Source organism: Ambystoma mexicanum, chromosome 6q, assembly GCF_040938575.1.
Source record: "Ambystoma mexicanum isolate Mex_15411 chromosome 6q, UKY_AmexF1_1, whole genome shotgun sequence".
Taxonomy (NCBI): Eukaryota; Metazoa; Chordata; class Amphibia; order Caudata; family Ambystomatidae; genus Ambystoma; species Ambystoma mexicanum.
In genome coordinates this window covers 1,402,063,528-1,402,081,854 of record NC_090937.1, presented here as the reverse complement: position 1 = coordinate 1,402,081,854, position 18,327 = coordinate 1,402,063,528, and the positions used below count along the sequence as shown (strand labels likewise).

The 18,327-nt window shown below is 46.1% G+C and overlaps 1 protein-coding gene across 4 annotated transcripts in view; it reads left to right on the top strand.

Annotated features, from left to right (window-relative positions):
• The window catches only part of HTT (huntingtin), a 2,905,635-nt gene that overhangs the window by 1,657,235 nt on the left and 1,230,073 nt on the right, over positions 1 to 18,327 (top strand). For all 4 annotated transcript variants that reach the window (XM_069632055.1, XM_069632053.1, XM_069632052.1 and 1 more), the window contains one exon: positions 2,477 to 2,619. In XM_069632055.1, coding sequence (XP_069488156.1) covers positions 2,477 to 2,619 — 143 coding nt within the window. The remainder of the gene's footprint in view (positions 1 to 2,476; positions 2,620 to 18,327) is intronic.

Sequence of the window (18,327 nt, the reverse complement as noted above, 5' to 3'; positions counted from 1 at the left end):
TTCCCACAGAACGTCCATCTCCTGCCAATATATATTAAACAGGCTAAAGCTTCTTTATAGGTGGCAATACTATCCATTCTGCCTTTCCAAAATGTATCAGGGGTCTAACCCTCTTTGCTGGAGAGGGTGCGGCAAGAGAGTAGATTACTTGCATATGTGGTGGGCCTGCCCAAGGGTGCAGACTTTCTGGAAAGAGGTGTTGGGGTGGGTGAAAGACCTTGTGGGAATAGAAAGATCCTGTAGCCCATTGCTAATGTTGTTTGATTTAGAGGACGTGGAGGGCATGTGGGGACGTTTGCTACATATGCCACACTTTCTGTTAATGGCGACAAGGGTTTGCCTCACCATTGGGTGGCAATTTAAGAAGCTCCCTTCCGAGAAAGATGTGGGCCCGGAAGGCCAGCAAGATTTATGAAAATGGAAAACATTGGGGGGCCCTGCATGAGATGGGCCCCACAAGAGAAATGGAATGGTCAACGGTCCTCTGCAAATATAGCTAGCAGAGGCTCCCCAGAAAGGAACAAAGCCTAGTCTTGAATTGTTGAAGTTGAGCTGGGGTTGGTGGTGGCATATAGCAGGTTAGAGGGGGTGAAGAATCCAGATGGAAGAGATGATGCTCCTCAGGACAAGAAGTTTCTCCAGATGCTGAAATCATGAACTGGGCCCATCCTTACCAACGCAGAGAAATAATCGTCTGCAGACCAAAGACTCAGTGTCAGAACAGCGAAACCACTTATCTGTCTTCATGGGGGAGGAAAAGAGAGAGAGTTCATGTTTTATTTCTGGTTTTCTGTAAAATGGTCAAATGAGTGCTGGTGCCTTGATGCTCCTATTGTGTTTCGTTGGAAAGTTGTAAAACTGGTTGAGCAAGGGCACATGCACCAGATTAAATGAAGATTGTTTTTTTAAACGCCTCCAATTGAATGGCTCGACCCGTTAACTGTTGTACAAGTGGTGTTCCCTTGCACAGTACAACCTGCTGATGCTTATTGGCAAGGTGGTCCACCGCTGAGATCAAAGCCGGCTCCTCCCACCTGGTCAGTACAGGAGCTGCCACTGCAGGGTTGAACGGTAACATGTTCTCCCGTAGAGAACCCTTTTATAAAATCTCTCTCAGGTTGTACTGGTCCTGAGGCCTAGTGATGACCGAGAAATCTACTGCATCTACTACTTTAGCAATGGTGTTTCAGCGATAACCAAGAAGACTGCTAGGGTCTGGTGGTGGAAGGATGTGCAGCTCTAGGGATGCATCCAATCCAGAGTCCTCCTGCAGATCTCTGGCTAGATCCACCTGATAGCGTCTCTGCTGAAGCCCCACCAGAGTAATAAGGTTCTAAAACAAAAGGAAATGGGATCCCCTTCTTCATTGAAGATTTCCGACATCTTTGATATGAATTTTCCCCTGGAAATGGGTGCAAACTCCTGTGAGGTGATGACATTAATGGCGCCAAGGCCTTGATGCCAAAGGGCAGAGCCTCGCAGCACTCGGGTGTAGTGGTGTCCACTGTTGGAGCAGAGCTAGCAGGCATGCGGTTGTGGTCGAAAGAGCAATGTCTTCCAGCTTCGTCAAGCATGATGAGCCCTGTCCTGTAGACATCACTAGGGCCTAATCCGCTGCCTTGGGAATGATGCTCAGCATCTGCTGTCTTAAGGTTTCCCACTCCTCTGGAGTAAGGGATTTCATCGAAAAGCTACCTCCCCTGTAGTAGCCATGCCCTCAGCAGTACCCGTGGAGCAAAAGTGATGAGACTGCTTCGTCGAGGAAGAATTCGAATGGTGCCCTGAGGAGTCTTCCTCTGATGCTGCTTGTGCTTGCGCTTCCGGACTGGAGGAGGTTCCTTCCTAGGCTCTCCAACCACTGCCGATGGCTTCCTTTTACTACCCTTTTGGTATTAGGTGAAGAGCCTGAAGTACAAAGGATGGCAGTAGCCATAATCCTCTGTATTGTAGCCCTCCCCCAAACCCCCATGGCAGCAAAGGCATACCTGGGGGAGTTCTGATGCAGACATGTGCCTCCCACAGTCTGAGCAGGGCTTGACGCCCAAGGCCTTTAGGTGTTTAGGCATCATGTAGTAAAAGTGAGAAAAGTTAAGTGGTGTTACCCAAAGCTTGGAATGCAGAGGTCATGGATGTGGCGATTCGATCTATAGACAGCGATGTCTCGTCCCAGCGTTTGGGCACCCAACTACACTTTGTAGAACTGACATAGGTACGTGACCGCTTGGTGAATGGAAAAGTTCCAATGGCAGCTGATGCTGAAGATTGCATATCTAAGATGAAAAATATGGGAAATGGAGGATCAATCCATCTGAAAGTACATTAGCAAGACGTAAGTAATTGATTCTGTTACATGACCTATTATCTGTGAAAACGATTTTGATTTCCCTGTTTGGTTTCATGGTCCAAATATACTCTGAATATTGAAGTATATGTGAGGAAGCTACACTGTATTTAAACCATGTCTTTTTCTTGTAAGGTTCCTGTTGCAGTTGGTTGGCATTCTGCTAGAAGATATTGGAACAAAACAGCTTAAGATGGATATGAATGAACAGCAGCATACGTTTTACTGCCAGCAACTGGGAACGCTGCTCATGTGTTTAATACACATCTTCAAATCTGGTAACCTGTTACTTATCCAGTAGCTTAAAGTCTATAAAGGAAACTGTATGTAGGCTCTCTTGCCACCAGAACAGAGCTTTATTGCCTGTTTAGTCTTGCTGGGCCCTAATTTGCCGGTCTGTAATGTGCTGTACTGACATTTTAGTTGCCCGGCAATGCAAACACTATTAAGACTGCAACATGTTCTGGGCGTGGGAACCTTCGGGAAGCATTATGTCTGTGTGTTTTTAAGCATATTTTGATATTGGTTCTTACTTTGTTGCTTTTATCATGTTGATGTGCTCTTGTTTCTGGTTTGTTTTGGTGCGGTTACCCTAAGTCTGTCCATCTTGTCAAAGGGTGCCTGGCATATTCTGCTGCGAGGCTTACTCCCCGCTCTTTGCCCTCACTCAATTCTAGGTTGAGCTCACTAACTGCTGACTGCAGCTGGCTCCTGATAGGCTGCAATAATGGGGTTTGAAGTTGCACAATCATTCAGACTGCTAGTGCAAAGCACTCCAAAGGCAAACATGTCTGTCTGCCTTTCTAGACAAGCTGTGGAATAGTGATATATGTGCTGCCTGTTGCTCCTGAGCTAAGTTGTAAGTTAGTCAGATTTGCTCTCGCTATAATTCTGTTTCCTTGCTAAACCTTGGCACCAAACCTACATTGCACACTTGGATGTGGTCAAACCGATTGGGCGATATTGTATGTGGCTAGTGGCAATGCTTTTGCTTTTCCGCATTTTCAGTTGCTCCCTTATCCATGTCCATTACACCTTTCTTTTCATGCTGTTATTGTTTTTTGCTTCCTACCCTACTCCCACATATTCTTCCTTTCCTTCTTTACACTTAGATTTGTGTAACCATCTTAATACCTCCTTTCCCAACTCAACCCTTTGACTTTCTTATTGAAGATCTGCTTCTAAATACACGTGTTACTGGAAAAGGTTTTAATGTATGATCTTCTATTGATAGAGACCCTGCTGGCACACAAAGTGTCGTCTCCATTAAAATCTTGGTCCTGACACACTACTACACAGCAGCAGCAGAAAACTGGGTCCTGGTGTGCCACTATTTTTAAACACTGCTGAAATATTAAAGTGCCCAAATTAGCCCTCCATCGCTCAAATGTTGCATGCCTTTTTATTATTCATTTTAATTTGTCCCTTTTTACTTACCTTCTGAACCTGACCACCACATGTTTTGTAATTATTTCAGGAACATTTAGTGCCAGCAACCCGTTGCTGCTCTACCTCTTCTTAATCACCTTTTTAATTCTCCTGTCACTTAATGTCTGCTATCCTATATGACCGAGGACTTAAACAGCTGTCTGTGGGCAAAGCATTTACATGGACACTGTCACAGCCGAGGGCTCAACATACAGCTAAATAAAATACATCCGGTTTCCTAGCTACAATACGAAATGGGGTTAGGTTTCACTGATTTCATCGGTTGGCTTTAGGGATTCAAAAATCAGTCGCCATTTAGGACTGTGGTCCTCCTTTCCTCTGCTCAATTTAGGTCTGTCTTATTAGTGGTAATATGGTCACAGTCGAGTTTAAAGTGTTCTGCACTTCTTTCTTGGTTTTCGTTGGGTCTTTTTTGGCTGTTGGGGAAGATTTTCTTTTTGCACCTTTCCTGCCATAGATTTCTATCGGACACCCTTTCTTTTTGCTTGTTTTGAACCCTGTCCTTACTTTTTGTAGCTAAGTAAAGCCTTCTGCTTTACTTCTCTATACTGTTTTGCTCATTCTTATGGGGAAACTGACTAGTCCTTAATACTGTCAGTACTGAAAGACTATGGCATTCATTATGAGGTTGTCGGGAAGCCTACTGTCAACCTCGGCTTACTGTTTCCGCTGCCCTCATTGACTCCAGTTGAAACCCTGCTCCTCTGTCTAGATCTCAAGAATGCTTTTGTTAGTGCTTCGAGCCCTGGACCAATGGTTACAACCAGCTTCACCTCTGCTCGGGGATCCATGCCATCTGAGCCTTTGGAAGTGTTCCTAGGCCAACTGGTGGACTGACAAGTTCTCTCCTGGGCACTTTGCTGCAGCTGTCGCTGTTCCGAGTAGAGCCATGGAACTTTGCAGATCTTCAGCTTGTGCCACAGGTCGCCTGCTCCTGTATTTTCAGTCATCTTGCTCCAAGGGAAGTTGTGCTGGTGCTGCTCCTGTTTGCCGCTGTACGATCGCTGGTCGCCTCCTGATCGTGGTGAGATTTGTTGGATCTTGTCTTCTTCGTGTCCCTGAGATGTCCAGTGTCCGTCTCTCCCACAGAAGTCTTTACTTGTCTGAGTTTGGGTCTTCAATTGGAAGCTGTCTGGAACCGATTCCTAAGAACCGCGACCGACCAAAACTAAATTCCAAAGTATCTTTTCTTTCTAGATGACACTTGCGGTAGGATCAAAACCTGGAACTAAGTCTAGAACCTCCAACAGTGGTATCCAGAGAACTCTGAGCCACAGGGGCAAGTCTACATACATCTTACTCCCCGTGTCTCCCATGCGGTAACTATAACTAAGGTGTAAAATCCTGATTTTAACTCATTCTGACCTGACCTTTGGTGGTGGAACATGGTTTAGGGATCCCTCCCTTGGCCTATCGTAGTGTTTTGGGATTTAGTGGAGTACTCATCTGAACTTTACTTTGAACTTCATCTAACTTTCGGAACACTTTAAATATAACCACTGGCGTTGCTATTTCTATTTAAACTTCCCAGACGAAGCATACGCTCTTGAACTGGTGACTTTTTGGCACAAGTCCGCAAACCACCTTATTGTTTTAAGATGTATTTAGTGTGCTTCAGGTACAAATATATTTCACGCAAACATAAAATATATAGTCAGAATAAAAACAATAAAAGAGAAACATATAAACTATAATTACGCTGTCTCACTTACTTTCAATTCATCAACACTCTATACATATCTTTAATACTATACCCATATAAATAAGATAAATATCTTTCACAATTACTGTTCCAATTATCAACCTGAGCCAAAATCGCATATTTAGACAACTTTTTTTCTATTTCTCTCCAAAGTACAATCACCGCTAACTAGAGTGAGTCACTCGACTCATTCGGACACCTAACCCAAAAATGCTGCAGATCTATTGCGCCTATTCCTTCTACAAAGGGGCCTAAATGGTGTTTGCGGATTTGAACTAATTCCTCGGATTCCGCCATTGGATGTTTAGGTGTTTCCAAAACCTCCCGCTTATTGCAGAGCCTACAAAATCTTTCCTCCACTTGGACCTTGCACCAGGCCCTCCAATCACTCTTGTCTTTACCTGAGTCAACCTCAGTAGCAACAATGTTCTTCTAAAGGCAGGATTCAGGAATTAACTAATATAGGGTTGAGGCTTTAAGTAGTAAAATGTTAGTTTCAAAAATGTATTTAAACTTACCAGCTTCTGAATATGGTTGAAATTCCTAGCCCATTCCCAAAATTATACCGGTTTCTTCAGATTTTGTTTTCTCCAAATTGAACTTTATTGACATTTCAAAAAACTGTTACAAACCATCATTACACCTCCTCCGACCCCCCCCCCCACAGTCCCTTTCTGTCCCCCCCTCCTCCTTGCAACCCCCCACCCCCTCATGCAGCAGGTCCTCATTGAGTCCACAGAGTTCAAACCTGGCGTAGCCGTTTTTCATGAAAGTCTGTTCCCAAGCATACAGGCACGCATTAATTCTGCATTTATTAGTCTTCCAGACCTGTTGTCTGTTCATATATGTGAGTAATCGGTCTATTTCAAGTAAAGGCCTGAGTCGCGTATATTTCCTTCCCTCAAGACCTCCCCGTCCTCAAACAGGACAAGGCCTAATCATCATTTTACCCGCTCTTAGTGCCCGTATTTCTCAAAGAAGGGAAGCTTTAAGCCCTCAATTTAAGACCGGGACTCATCCAACACATGAGTAAGATATTCTATGTCATAGATCGCCTTATCTTTGCCACCCATTCTTTTTTGTCAGAATCCTGGTAGTTGAACTCGAAGTGTAGTCGAAGAGTTCTTCCTACCAATATATCCCCCTGAATCAAACATACATGCAAAGGAGTCAATTAATCCGAAGATGGAACACCGCACGAAACCCAGGAACTGTAATGGAACAAAGAACAAGTCATTTGGATATATACTGGTTTCATACAATAGGGATCAAAATGTAAATGTTCTGTGGCTAACCTTTGTATGAAATAGATTCCTCTGCAGGTGAGTGATGTTGGCCTCTATATATTAGGAAATAACCATGTGTCATGCAGTTCCAGATAGTACCTATGAAACAGAACACGCTACTATAACATGGGCTGAATACATGGAAAGCAGTATGTGAAACACAGAGAGGAAATTTACCATATATGATAAGTGGTCGGCTCGAAGTCCAAAAAATGCATCCAGTGTATTCCACCAAACTGTACCTAACCACGACGGCACGAGGACGCCTAGCACGGTTAGTAGTAAAGTCTCCAGTTCCAGGTAACCACCTGTCACGACGAAACGAGGACACCTAACGACAACAAGCTTCAGGGGTGGAAGCCTCTAGTTTGTGCACTGGGTTTGGCAAGAAACATGTGGGATGCAAGAAGAGATGTATTTCCGTGAATTCTTCGAGTTGGTGTTGAGCTGAGGATTACTGGAAGCAAGATAGGAAAAATGTGAGCAGTCCGGGGGTGTGGTCTGGGACGAGGCCGTGCGGGTGTAGGCAAAGAACAATTCAGCAAGAAAAAGCCAGGTCCATAAAGTGTTCCAAGATTAGTTTTCTGTGCGGGCATAATCAATGACAGAATCAGCAGGAATGAATATTGTCCGTAAGCGTTCCAAGTTCATTTTCAGGTAATCACAAGGTTCAAGGGTTTAGACAAGAGAGTATATATACGCTGCACACCCATAGGCCTCAGAGTGCTCAAATAACAAAAGACATTATTATCCCACAGTGGTAAGATGTGGAACTTACATCGACTGGAGTTAGCCATCTGTCCTCCCGGCAGGGGTGAATCTTCTATCTGGTTGTGTTGGAGAGTACTCCATCTGAATTTCGCTACACTTAAGCGTTGTGCTTGAGTGCGTAGATGCTGATATATTAGGAGTGGCACCTGTCAGACATCATTTTGGATGTGCTACTGTACACTAGGAGGTACACGCAACCTCATCAATTTTTGCCTGTAGATGGCGTAAGTGTTTGCCTAGGTGTCGAGAGAGGGATTTGTACTGTTTGTTCTGTTCTAGGGCCATTATTCTGGAATTTCTCCTTTCCATAGCCTGGCAATGCCTTCAGATTGTCAGTGTCATCTCTAGCATAGAGAAACCCTGGAGCCCGTCTCGATCTCTCCCATCCCTATGGTTTTGCAATTTTTAAAGTGTCTATCTACTGTGTCCCCCCCCTTCCTTCCCGACCTCATGCCAGTTAATCCTTCTTACGCGGGACGGAAACCTAATATCAACACTTTTCAAGCCCTTACTTTGCAGTTCCTCAAGAATCCCAGAGCTCAAGGCCCTTTTGATAGTGAATGGACTCCAAGCCTTATCATGCAAACCTGCTGACTTGGTTTTTGCTATAGAAAAAAGTTACTCGCAGTGAGGTTGTCCTTCTGAAAATGGAATATGAGTTAAAACTTTCTTAGAACATTCTCCTAATGACATTCTATTTTTTGCTATCAAAAAGAGATCTCAAATTTTATATAACCATGATGAGAGCATTCAGGAAGGATGACGACAGTTAATGTCCTTTGCAGGATCCAAGATGGACTAACTGATCTCAAAACATACTTTCTCTAGGTGGATTGTGTTGTCTTAGTGGTATGGCCTAGCATGGAAGGAGGTTCTGAGCCCTCTGGGTGTGTTTTTGGGGCTCTTGCGGCCACATCCATATAACAGAGTGGTCCCAGACGTGGATGTCTGCCAAGCATTTATGTATTCTTCTTTGTTCCCTTTTGCCAAGTATTACTCTCTGGACTGTTTGTCTGCCCAAGATTTCTCTTTTGGTTGTACTGGTTTGCAGTTTGAGTTTAGGTGAGGTTCCTGGATCTCGTCCTCCCTCCACATTCTATACTCTTTGTCTAAGATGAGAACCCTGTGGGAGAACGCAATCCATTAGAAGAACAAATTACTAACCATCAGTAATGTTTTTTTTTTCTTTAACTTTATTAAGGTTCACATCTCACACATGTACAGTCCCATACCGCAACATTTAGTTAAGCCAAGTACTTCGCAAGTACAACCCGCCAACTGTACACAGATCCCCCCTCAATAACACATAAGGGAGTATAGCAGTTTGCACAGCCATGGCCAAACATTTACCCGCTCCAGTGTTCAGTCACATAGACCAGTGTCCCCTAGATCCTGGCGAGTACGCAGAGCTCTTGCTTCACTGTAAAGAAATTTGCGAGTCCAGCCCATCATGTTCATCATGTTTTTGGACATTTAAGAACATTTTAAACGGCGTATTCGCTCACCACCAGCCAAGAACTCCCCAAACCGCTGAAACCTCAGAGGCAACCGCAACCGTATGCTGCGGTGCGGCTTCACATTTTCAGGATTTTAGCAGGTCCTCGCCTCGGGGCCCGAGGACTGCAGGTTGCTGCCTGAGCCCATAGACTTGCCTAGGTGGATATCCAGACAACCGGGGCTAAAAACACTGTCCCCTGGTGCCGAGGCACATAGGGACTGCGTGGGACTCCATGCAAGGCTCGGTGCCCTGTATAACTACTGCGAGGTGTCGGCTCGGTTACCAGTTACCAGGGTGCGGCATGGTATGGACCTTTGGACGGGGTAAGCACTTGTTTCCTCTCTCGCTGCTAATATATTTGCGCCCTATATGTTTAATATGTAACGCTGTCCAGTCTTGCTTTACTCGATGAATTCGAGGTAGAAGTGGATAATAAATCCCTTTTGTATTTTGTGGGAACCAGCGTCTTAGTTGCAGGGTGTGTTTATTTTTACACCTTCCACATACTCAAGACGTTGGGGCTACATCATGGCGGAAATCATTAAAAGTGACTTTATAAGCTCACCGCCTGGCACTCGGGTGGGGAAAAAAAAGAATCTCCGGGCCAAGGGCGGCCCTGATCTGGACTGGAGTCGGACTAGCAGCATCTTCCCCTCTGTTTAACAGGGACCGCGTGTCTGAGGTCTTTGCCTTGAGCTGTCGTAGGATACAGAGGTTGTAGGGGGACAAATCCACTGATTACAGTGACCAAATTAAAACGTTTGATTCCTCCTGTAAAAGTTTAAATAGGGATCTTGATGGAGCTTCTCTAATATCAGACACAATAGGTCTAGTCACCCCAGAACGCTCATTAGTAAGGTGCTCCACCGACTGCATGGAGCCCAACTTCTTCCCAGCTGTGGCCTCACTAATGGGAGGGATCAAGAAATATGACAGCAGGGTGCTGGATCCTTCAACACTACTGCCATCTGATTTAACAAGAGACAATAGGAAGACTACTCCTCAAACCACTGATACTTCCTCCACTCAGTTTCTGCATCTTAAGGCAAGAATCTCTAAAGAGCTTCTCCAATGCTACAGCCTGACGGATCTCTGCTCTTTGATGGACACACTGAACAAGCTGTCTCTGTTACATGTTTACGCAGAGAAAATACTGCAACACAGATGGAGGCACAAGCCCCTGCAGCCGATTTAATCAGTTGTCAAAATCTGAAAACTGCTGCCAAGTCAACCTTCAAGGAGAGAGAAGGAATCGAGCAGCCCAAACTACCCCATAAGGGGTAGCCCCTCTCTATCTTCCAGGACTACACCCGTTATTAATGAACAGGCTAAACCTCCCATTTCCGACATCAATGGTCACAATATGGCTATACCTCTTTCAACCCCAGCACCTAAGTACAACTCTGGTCAAACTCCCAAGCTTCAAGCGGTAGATGGCAATATGTAACCCAAGCAGGGGTCTGCACAAAATGTACGAACAAGGAAATACCAAATGCCAAGTATTAAAGATTCTAGCAACCAAGCCTTCATTATGGACCAAAGAAACTTTGTCATCTCTAACATTGGGAAGATAGTAGGAAGAGAGACTAGAGCAACATTGAAAAATAAAGTGCTTGCTTGGTTGAGACAACGTACAGGACCAGGCGTAGTTAGACTTTCTCACCTGAAGTTCATACATAGAATTGATTTGAGCAAGTGGTGCTTGTTAGGCAGAATCATGTGCAGTGCCCTTAGGGACCACTACACACAATTAAGACTACAGGTGATATGATATATATGATATGATATGGCATTTGTTACGCGCCTATACACATGTGGCAGGTGGCAATACAAGTTTTACCTTTGGTACAAGCCTGTATTACTATGTCAGAGTGGTAGCAGTAGTGGAGCAGCCAAGCTTATCTCAAGAGTATATGAGCAGTAGCAGAGATTACAAAAAGGGACCACAATTACTGTGAGTCAAGCAAACACTGACTCAAGGTTTCAGGTAGAAAAATATAAGTACATTTATTTTTAAACCATTCGTTATAAACACAACACTTCTATTAAATTTAATCATAAACTACACGTCAAGTATACTACAACTAACCAATTCACTTTGTACAGTATGTCTTAAGATAAGTACCCTGTGTTGGAATGAACCAGTGTTATGAACAAAACATGTTACCGTGAATACGATTGCGATCACTTTTTGACAGTTCGGTCTACTAAATAAACGTGTATCCGTGACATGAAATTCTACCGGGGCATCAACACACTTAGCACCTGAGATACACAGAGGGAGTTGGAGGCAAAAATCACAGGCAATATTTTGGTTGGGCAGACAGAATCGAGAAACACTCAGAAACATGACTTTAAAAGTCAAAGGGCCGGAGCCAGGGTCAAGTGACACCGGGGGCCTGTTGCCGAAGATCACACAGTCAGATAGTTCATGATTCATTGTAGCCAAAATATTGTCAATGTTCGGAAGCAAAAGTTATAAAGACCAGGGCAAGCCTTGGAAATGAAGATAAGGGGTTCACCCAGTTTCCTCAAGCAGAACACAGTACCTTATTCCAATGGTGCAGCTGGTGCCCTGGCAGTTGTTCCTGTTGGTTTCCCGCAGACCCACAGTTCCTGGAGCTTCGTTGTGAAGGACGTTTTGAAGGGGGTCTGCACCACACAGGGATGAAGCCGGCAGCAGAGACACGAATAAAAGATGCGCTCCTTAAAAACAGGAGAGGCTCTTCAAATGGCTATCCGGACCACTACAGCTGTGTGCAGCGATTTCGACCAAGGAAGAGGATCCTCTGGCTGTGGAAGATGAGCTGGTTATCCACACCAGGCTCTAAGGAAGAAGACTCCGACTGGATCTTCTCTTAGTAGTTGAAGGGTAGATAGCTCAGGACTGCAGCAGGGCTTCACCGGGATGGGATAGTTGCAGCAGCCATCGTTCTCTCCGCTTCTCTTCGGTTCCTTGTAGTTCCATTGGCGACTCTCTGACTTCTAGCCTTTTATGCGCAAAACCCCCATTCACACAGCCTGGCTGTGAATCACCCAGCAGGGGGGTTGTCCAGCCCGGACAACCACCTCAGCCATTCATGGCAAAGTGCGACTTGGGTTTCCTAGGATACCCTGTGCAGGGGGTGACTACACCCCTCCCTCACATTCAGCCCACCTAGACACCCAGGCGCCTGGTGGAGGGCTTCTTAGTAGAAGCCCGCCAAAAGACAGTCAACAAAGAAGGCGAACTTAGTTTGCCGCGCAAAGTAAAACACAAGAAGTACTTTAACAAAAAGAAATGGTGAATAAACCCAACCGGGGCCAAAAAAAGGTGATTTGGTCCAGCGGGTTTATGTTCGAGGCTAATATAATAGCCAAGACAATACCACGTTTATCTAATATAATCGCGGTAGAAAAGTTAGGGTAGTTACCGCTGCCACCAGCCAAGTCTAAATGTTAAATGAGCGAAACAATGCTCTAGGAGGTACAGATAAAAAGGGGTACGAATTAACCCTTTCCAGTACTCCATGGAAGATGGGGTGTACTGGATCTGCGGTAGATTGACTAAGTAAAGTTAATGGCAACTTTACCCTTTTCTGGGGGACTGTAGTCAGCCTCAGAAATGGAGTCGGGGGAAGTCTCAAAGACAACCCTGTGCCACAGCACTGAAGGTGCTGTGTGACACCCAAAAGAAGGGGGCTACTGAAGTGGTCCACAATCACAAAAACAGAGAAATACACATGGCAAAACACAGGTAAGAGTGGGGAAAAGCTCACACTCTTAACAAATGGAAAACATTTATTTTTCCAGAAGTCCAGCAAAGCTGCTGGGGGACTCCCTAGGTGAGGGAAATTAGCCATAAATGAGGATTCTCCCTAGCAGTGCTCTTTACCAAACAGTGACTGCGTTATTGTGGGCTGCGGGGCAAGTACTCTGCCACACTATCTTAGTAGATGTAATTACCTTCCTAGAGTGGCTTTAATCTGTAAATTAATACTTTAAGTTTGTTCTGTTAGAATTTTCTCTCTGCTAAGGGCATTGTCATAGTATTGGGATAACTAGCACCTCATGTGGGCCTCCTGGTATTTAGGTTGTAATCTTACTTTGCTTTATGTTTCATGTTTTTATGTCTGAATTGTGTTTTGTTTGTTTGTATGCACCATCATGCCTACGGGTCCATTGTGCGCTATATGAATACATTTTCGTTTCATTCACCACTACAGCCAGTGCACTATATTCATGGTCCATATTACAAAACCATATCATGTCCGTTAGCCATATCTCAGGCTTAAGTGAGATAGAGCTGGTCCATCGCAACAGAAGACAACACTGCGCTAGTATCATACCAGTAGTCAGCTGTTTACGTTATCCTTTCGGCAGGCCAGGCAGCCAACAAAACATGCAGCAAAGTAAATCACAAGGGACCTCATGCCCCAATATCCTTGTAAACATATTCATCACCTCACTGCCCCCCGCCCAGTATTCATGAATGTGAGGGCATGTCCACAACATGTGAAGTAGATCCGTCGACTCCTCCCGGCACTGTGGACATCTGTCATAAGTAAGAGCAAACAGTTCAAGACGCACCAGAGTCATATATGCCCTATGTAATGTCTTGAACTGTATCAGTTTAAACCTAGCGCTGACAGCGCCCACCTACGTATATTCACACATGGATGCCCACTGCTTACCCGCAAATGCAGCCCCCACATCTGCCTCCCATTTTGCCCTACAGCTCAAATGCACCTTAGAGGTTCTGAACTGACAAGATATTGCAACAATGGTACCCACAGGAAGGACGTGGGACCATGCCATAAACGCTGCTCTCATGCGATGATATTGAAATCCATACCGGAAGTAACAACCCACCATCGCCTCAAATTGTACACAGCTGACAAAGATGCCCAACAGAAACATATCTGACGTATACTGTATACCCAAGCCTTCCCATTCACTAGCTAAGGCCTCATCACAGGTCAGATGCAGGGTCTCAATGTTCCATATCCTAACCGTCAGGGCATAAGGGAACTGCACTTTCAGTCGTGCCAAGGCTCGCCTCCATGCATTTATTGTACATGCTACTGGATCAAATTTACATTCATCATGTACCATCAAAGACAATAGTGCACTTTGTTGCAAATAAGGATGAACAAGTGTGGCTCTATCCGCTCATGCGGGTTCATCCCAGCTCCCGACATCCATTACTTAACAAAATGGAGTTGCGCCACTATCCGAAGCACCCAGTGCCCCCTCAACATATGACCTGACCAACGTCTCCCATTTAAACATTTAATCCGAGAGTGTTTATGGTGCCATATCGGCCGATTCAATAGACTCTGCAATTTCGAAAAGAACACCATTCCTGGCCACACAGGTACCTTTTGAAAAATATAACAATTTGGGCAGCACCACCATCTTTGCTATCGCAATGCGTCCCAGCATGGAGACCGGTAGGGCACACAACCTATCGACCTTCACTCAAAGTTCTCGTGGATAAGCTAAGTGATTTTCACTGAGTAAGGTATCACACGCCCTGCTAATCACTAATCGTATCCCCAAATAGCGAACCGACCTTGGATGAAGGCAGCATCCTTATGGATGACAGGATCTCTCTAACTGTAAAGGGATTTGCCAGGCACTCCTCCACCTGCTGGCCAGGTGTGCCCTCCCCCCAAGGTGCCCATCAAGCACATCCGTATCTGCCTACCTCCTAATGCCATACAACCGTTCATAAAATGCTCAAAGCATCCAGAATTAACTCCGGATCAGAGACAACTTGACTGCACTCTGTACGCACAGCTACACTATCCACCATGCTCCCTTCCCGCCTAATCGTATTCGTCAGATGGTGACCCGGCCTCCCATTCCTCTCCATACCTATGAGCCATTGCTTGATGGGCCAAAAATGTAACCTGTCAGTCTGCTTTGGATAGGTTCCGAGTTAGAGAGTATCAACGTTATTGCCCTCGCTCAGCCTGGCCTCCAAGTCTTTCAGTTCTGTCTCTTTAGAGCCCAGGTGCCTCCTTATAGTCTTCAACACCCCAAATTCCAATGTCATACACCTACCCTACCCCTGAGATAGACCTTGATGGCCTCACATACTGTAGCCATGGAGTCCACCAACCCCAGATTTTGCTCCAAGTACGACTTTACTGTATCCAGTCCCTCACTTTGGAAGACAACATCCACGAGCACCAGGGCCATGAACCTTTAAAATGGCCTGACCACCCATTCCCAGCCCAAATCAATCGTCCACTGACTCAGGGAGTGATCCGGCAGCGTTCTGGGGAGGAGCTGACACCCAGTTGTCATACACAACAGAGCCGGAACAGCCATAACATAGTCAATCCGGAATGTCATATCATGGACTGAAGAATAATACAATTATTCCCTGGCTTCTGGGTGAAGCACCATCCACACATTTAACCGATCCATAACCTTCATACACCCAGGATTTTACGGGCCACCTGAGAGAGACCTGTTACCACCTGCTGACCTATCCATGACTGCATCCAGGATTGTTTTAAAATCTCCCGCCCAGATGAGATTGGTATCCATGTACTTAATAACATTTAGACTGAAGCATCTCAAAGAAAGGGTCATCAGCATTTGGCCCATATACATTGACCAGTAATAGGGGTATGTGCCAAATTCCCTGATACAATTACATACCATTCCTCCAGGTTAACCACATGCTACAGGTGCCAGAAGCGGAGCAACCTATGTACCAAGTCATGACCCCTCTGGAGTTTGTGGAAAATTATGTGTGCTATCTACTACTGCCACAGGACTTTTCCAGACACTCGTTTGCCACCCCAACAAAGGAGTTTCCTGTAGCAGAATAATGTTCGCCTCATGACGTTCACAATAGCTCATTACCTTCCCACCTTACTTGCATAGTTCATTAACTTGGGACTGCACATGTTTACCAGGGACGTGAACCATTTTGTGTATTACTTCCCTCTCAACTGTACACCCCCCACCTCCTCCCACACTGCCCAACCACAACTTATAGTGAAAAACACAAGGATCATAACCAGATAACTGTATCGTTACATTTTCAATATTAGGCATACCAGTGGCACATATTGAAGCAGACCCAGAGCACCCAGACCTCCCAGCAACAAAAACACTGTAAAATAAAATAACTATCAAAGAGCAACCCGAGAACACAGATGTTTTCACACCTGGGCCATTCAGTGCTACCACTGGATCAACGGATTACACCTCAGCCCCAGCCCTTCAGCATCCTGTGTAATGCCTTTCAAAAACTTTGCACCTAAGCCGGGTCAGTGAAGAAATTAGTCTTGTTATCGTGGTCCACTCTCAGTTTCAAAGGATGGAGCATAGCATATTGTAAACCGTGCTCCATGAGAGAGCGCTTTGCCGCTAAGAATGAAAGATGGACCCGCTGTACAGAAGGAGTGATGTCCGAATAGGAGGAGACCTTAGCTTCTCTGTACTGTGGATTTCCTAAATACCGGACCCGGCGCAGCACCGCATCTCAGCCCCTATAATTCAGCAGGCATACAATAACCAGGCATGGACTCTGGCCCTGCCTCGGTGCCTGCAGCGACTCTTGATGGGCCCATTCCACCAGGAACTGTGACGACAGCAGTGGATCCCCCAGGACCTCTCTATTGAACTCATATTTTGCTGCGGCACAGACTCCAGGATCCCAACCACTTGAATATTATTCCGTTGGGATCTCACCTCCACGTCCTCCTTTTTATCCTTAACACCCTTCATCTCCCTCTGCAGCGTGTACAAGGCCAGGTGCATTTTTGTGTTCGAGTGTTACCACCCTTTGTTCCGCCTCGATGATGCGCCCAATCTTCCTGCACCCAATCCACCTTTTTGGACATCCCATCCAGCTTGGTGTTGATAGCCGCAATTCTGCTCTTCATCTCAGCAAGTACTATCTCTAGTGCTGGGGTGGGGTCGCCTCCACCTGTGCCAGGCCCTCTGTTTCCGCGTCCACATCTTACCAGCGCCCGCAAGCAGGGCCTCCTTAGGTCCAAACAGCAAGCAGTCTTTCTTCTTGTTTCCTTTGGCCATGTATATGGCCCCTACCACCTTTAGAGCAGTCCACAGGGCCCAACAGAAGTGGGATCAATCACGCAAATATTTATACCAGGAGACACCCCTTGCTCCTCACTCACCAGGCAGCGGCCGCTATGACCTAGCTCCCAATCAATACTGTTTGCAGGTCGATGGGACCCCACTGGTCACAACCTGTAGGGAACTTTCCTAGAAGGCGGCACAGTCCAGCCAGCACAACAACGGATGCAGCCAACCAAGGGCTGCAGCTCTACGGCCAGAGCCCCTCACCAGCTCAGCCACACACCAAGGATGGCTACCCTGCATGCCCTGCAGCAGTTCACTCCATCAGTGGGGGACACCCACCAACTATGCCAGAACACCAGGGCCACGGGCGGGCTCTCTTCTGTCCTCTGCCGTCTCCCTGCACTCCGGTGCTAGTGCCTCTCCTCAGCGCTCGGCAGAGCGGCTGTCGGGACGGGCTGCCTGCACTCAAGCTCGATAGTTTCTTTTAAAGCACACCCTCTGCGCTACTGATTGGGGCCAAGGGCCAATCAAAAAGAAGCCCACAATGTTGGTTTTTCCATGGCCCCCACCCCAGCAAAGTGTGCCGCGGAGTTCCCATTCACCGTACTCGTTCAGGGGGGTCTTAACTCAAGGCACCTACCCGAGCCGCAGCAGCCCTCCACCGTCAGGAGCACTCATGGCTCTCAGGGCCCGCCAAACAGCATGAAACACAGCCCTGTGGCGCTCCGGGTCACCAGCAGTCACGATTCCTTAAGTAGATGATTGTGTGCACAGCCTATATTGCCGGCGGCCTCCGCCTCAAGAAGTCATCCTACAGAGCTCAAAACGAAAGGGCCATCTTGGTCGCAAGCTCTCGCGCGCCCCCTGTAATGTTTTTTCTAAAGTATTTTCCTACCACAGAATCCTTATTCCCCTATGAGCCTACTCCTCATGTAGAGAGCTTGTTCATATTTGGTTTTGCGTTCCCTCAGATGCTGAGCTGAGCATGAGGTCAACAAGGTAGAAATAATGTCAGCAGGCTCTGCATGCTCAAAATATATTGAGCATGGCATCACACTCAGAGTAATGCAGCAACAGCGTCTGTGGTAACTGACAAGGAGCTGGGATGCACCTCCCCCCTGCCCTCACCCCCTCTCCCCCCCGACTAAAAGATTTCCGAAGAACAGCTGGTGCTGGGGTGTATATATATATATTTAATAGGAGACATTTCTGGAGAAGAATTATGAGTGGT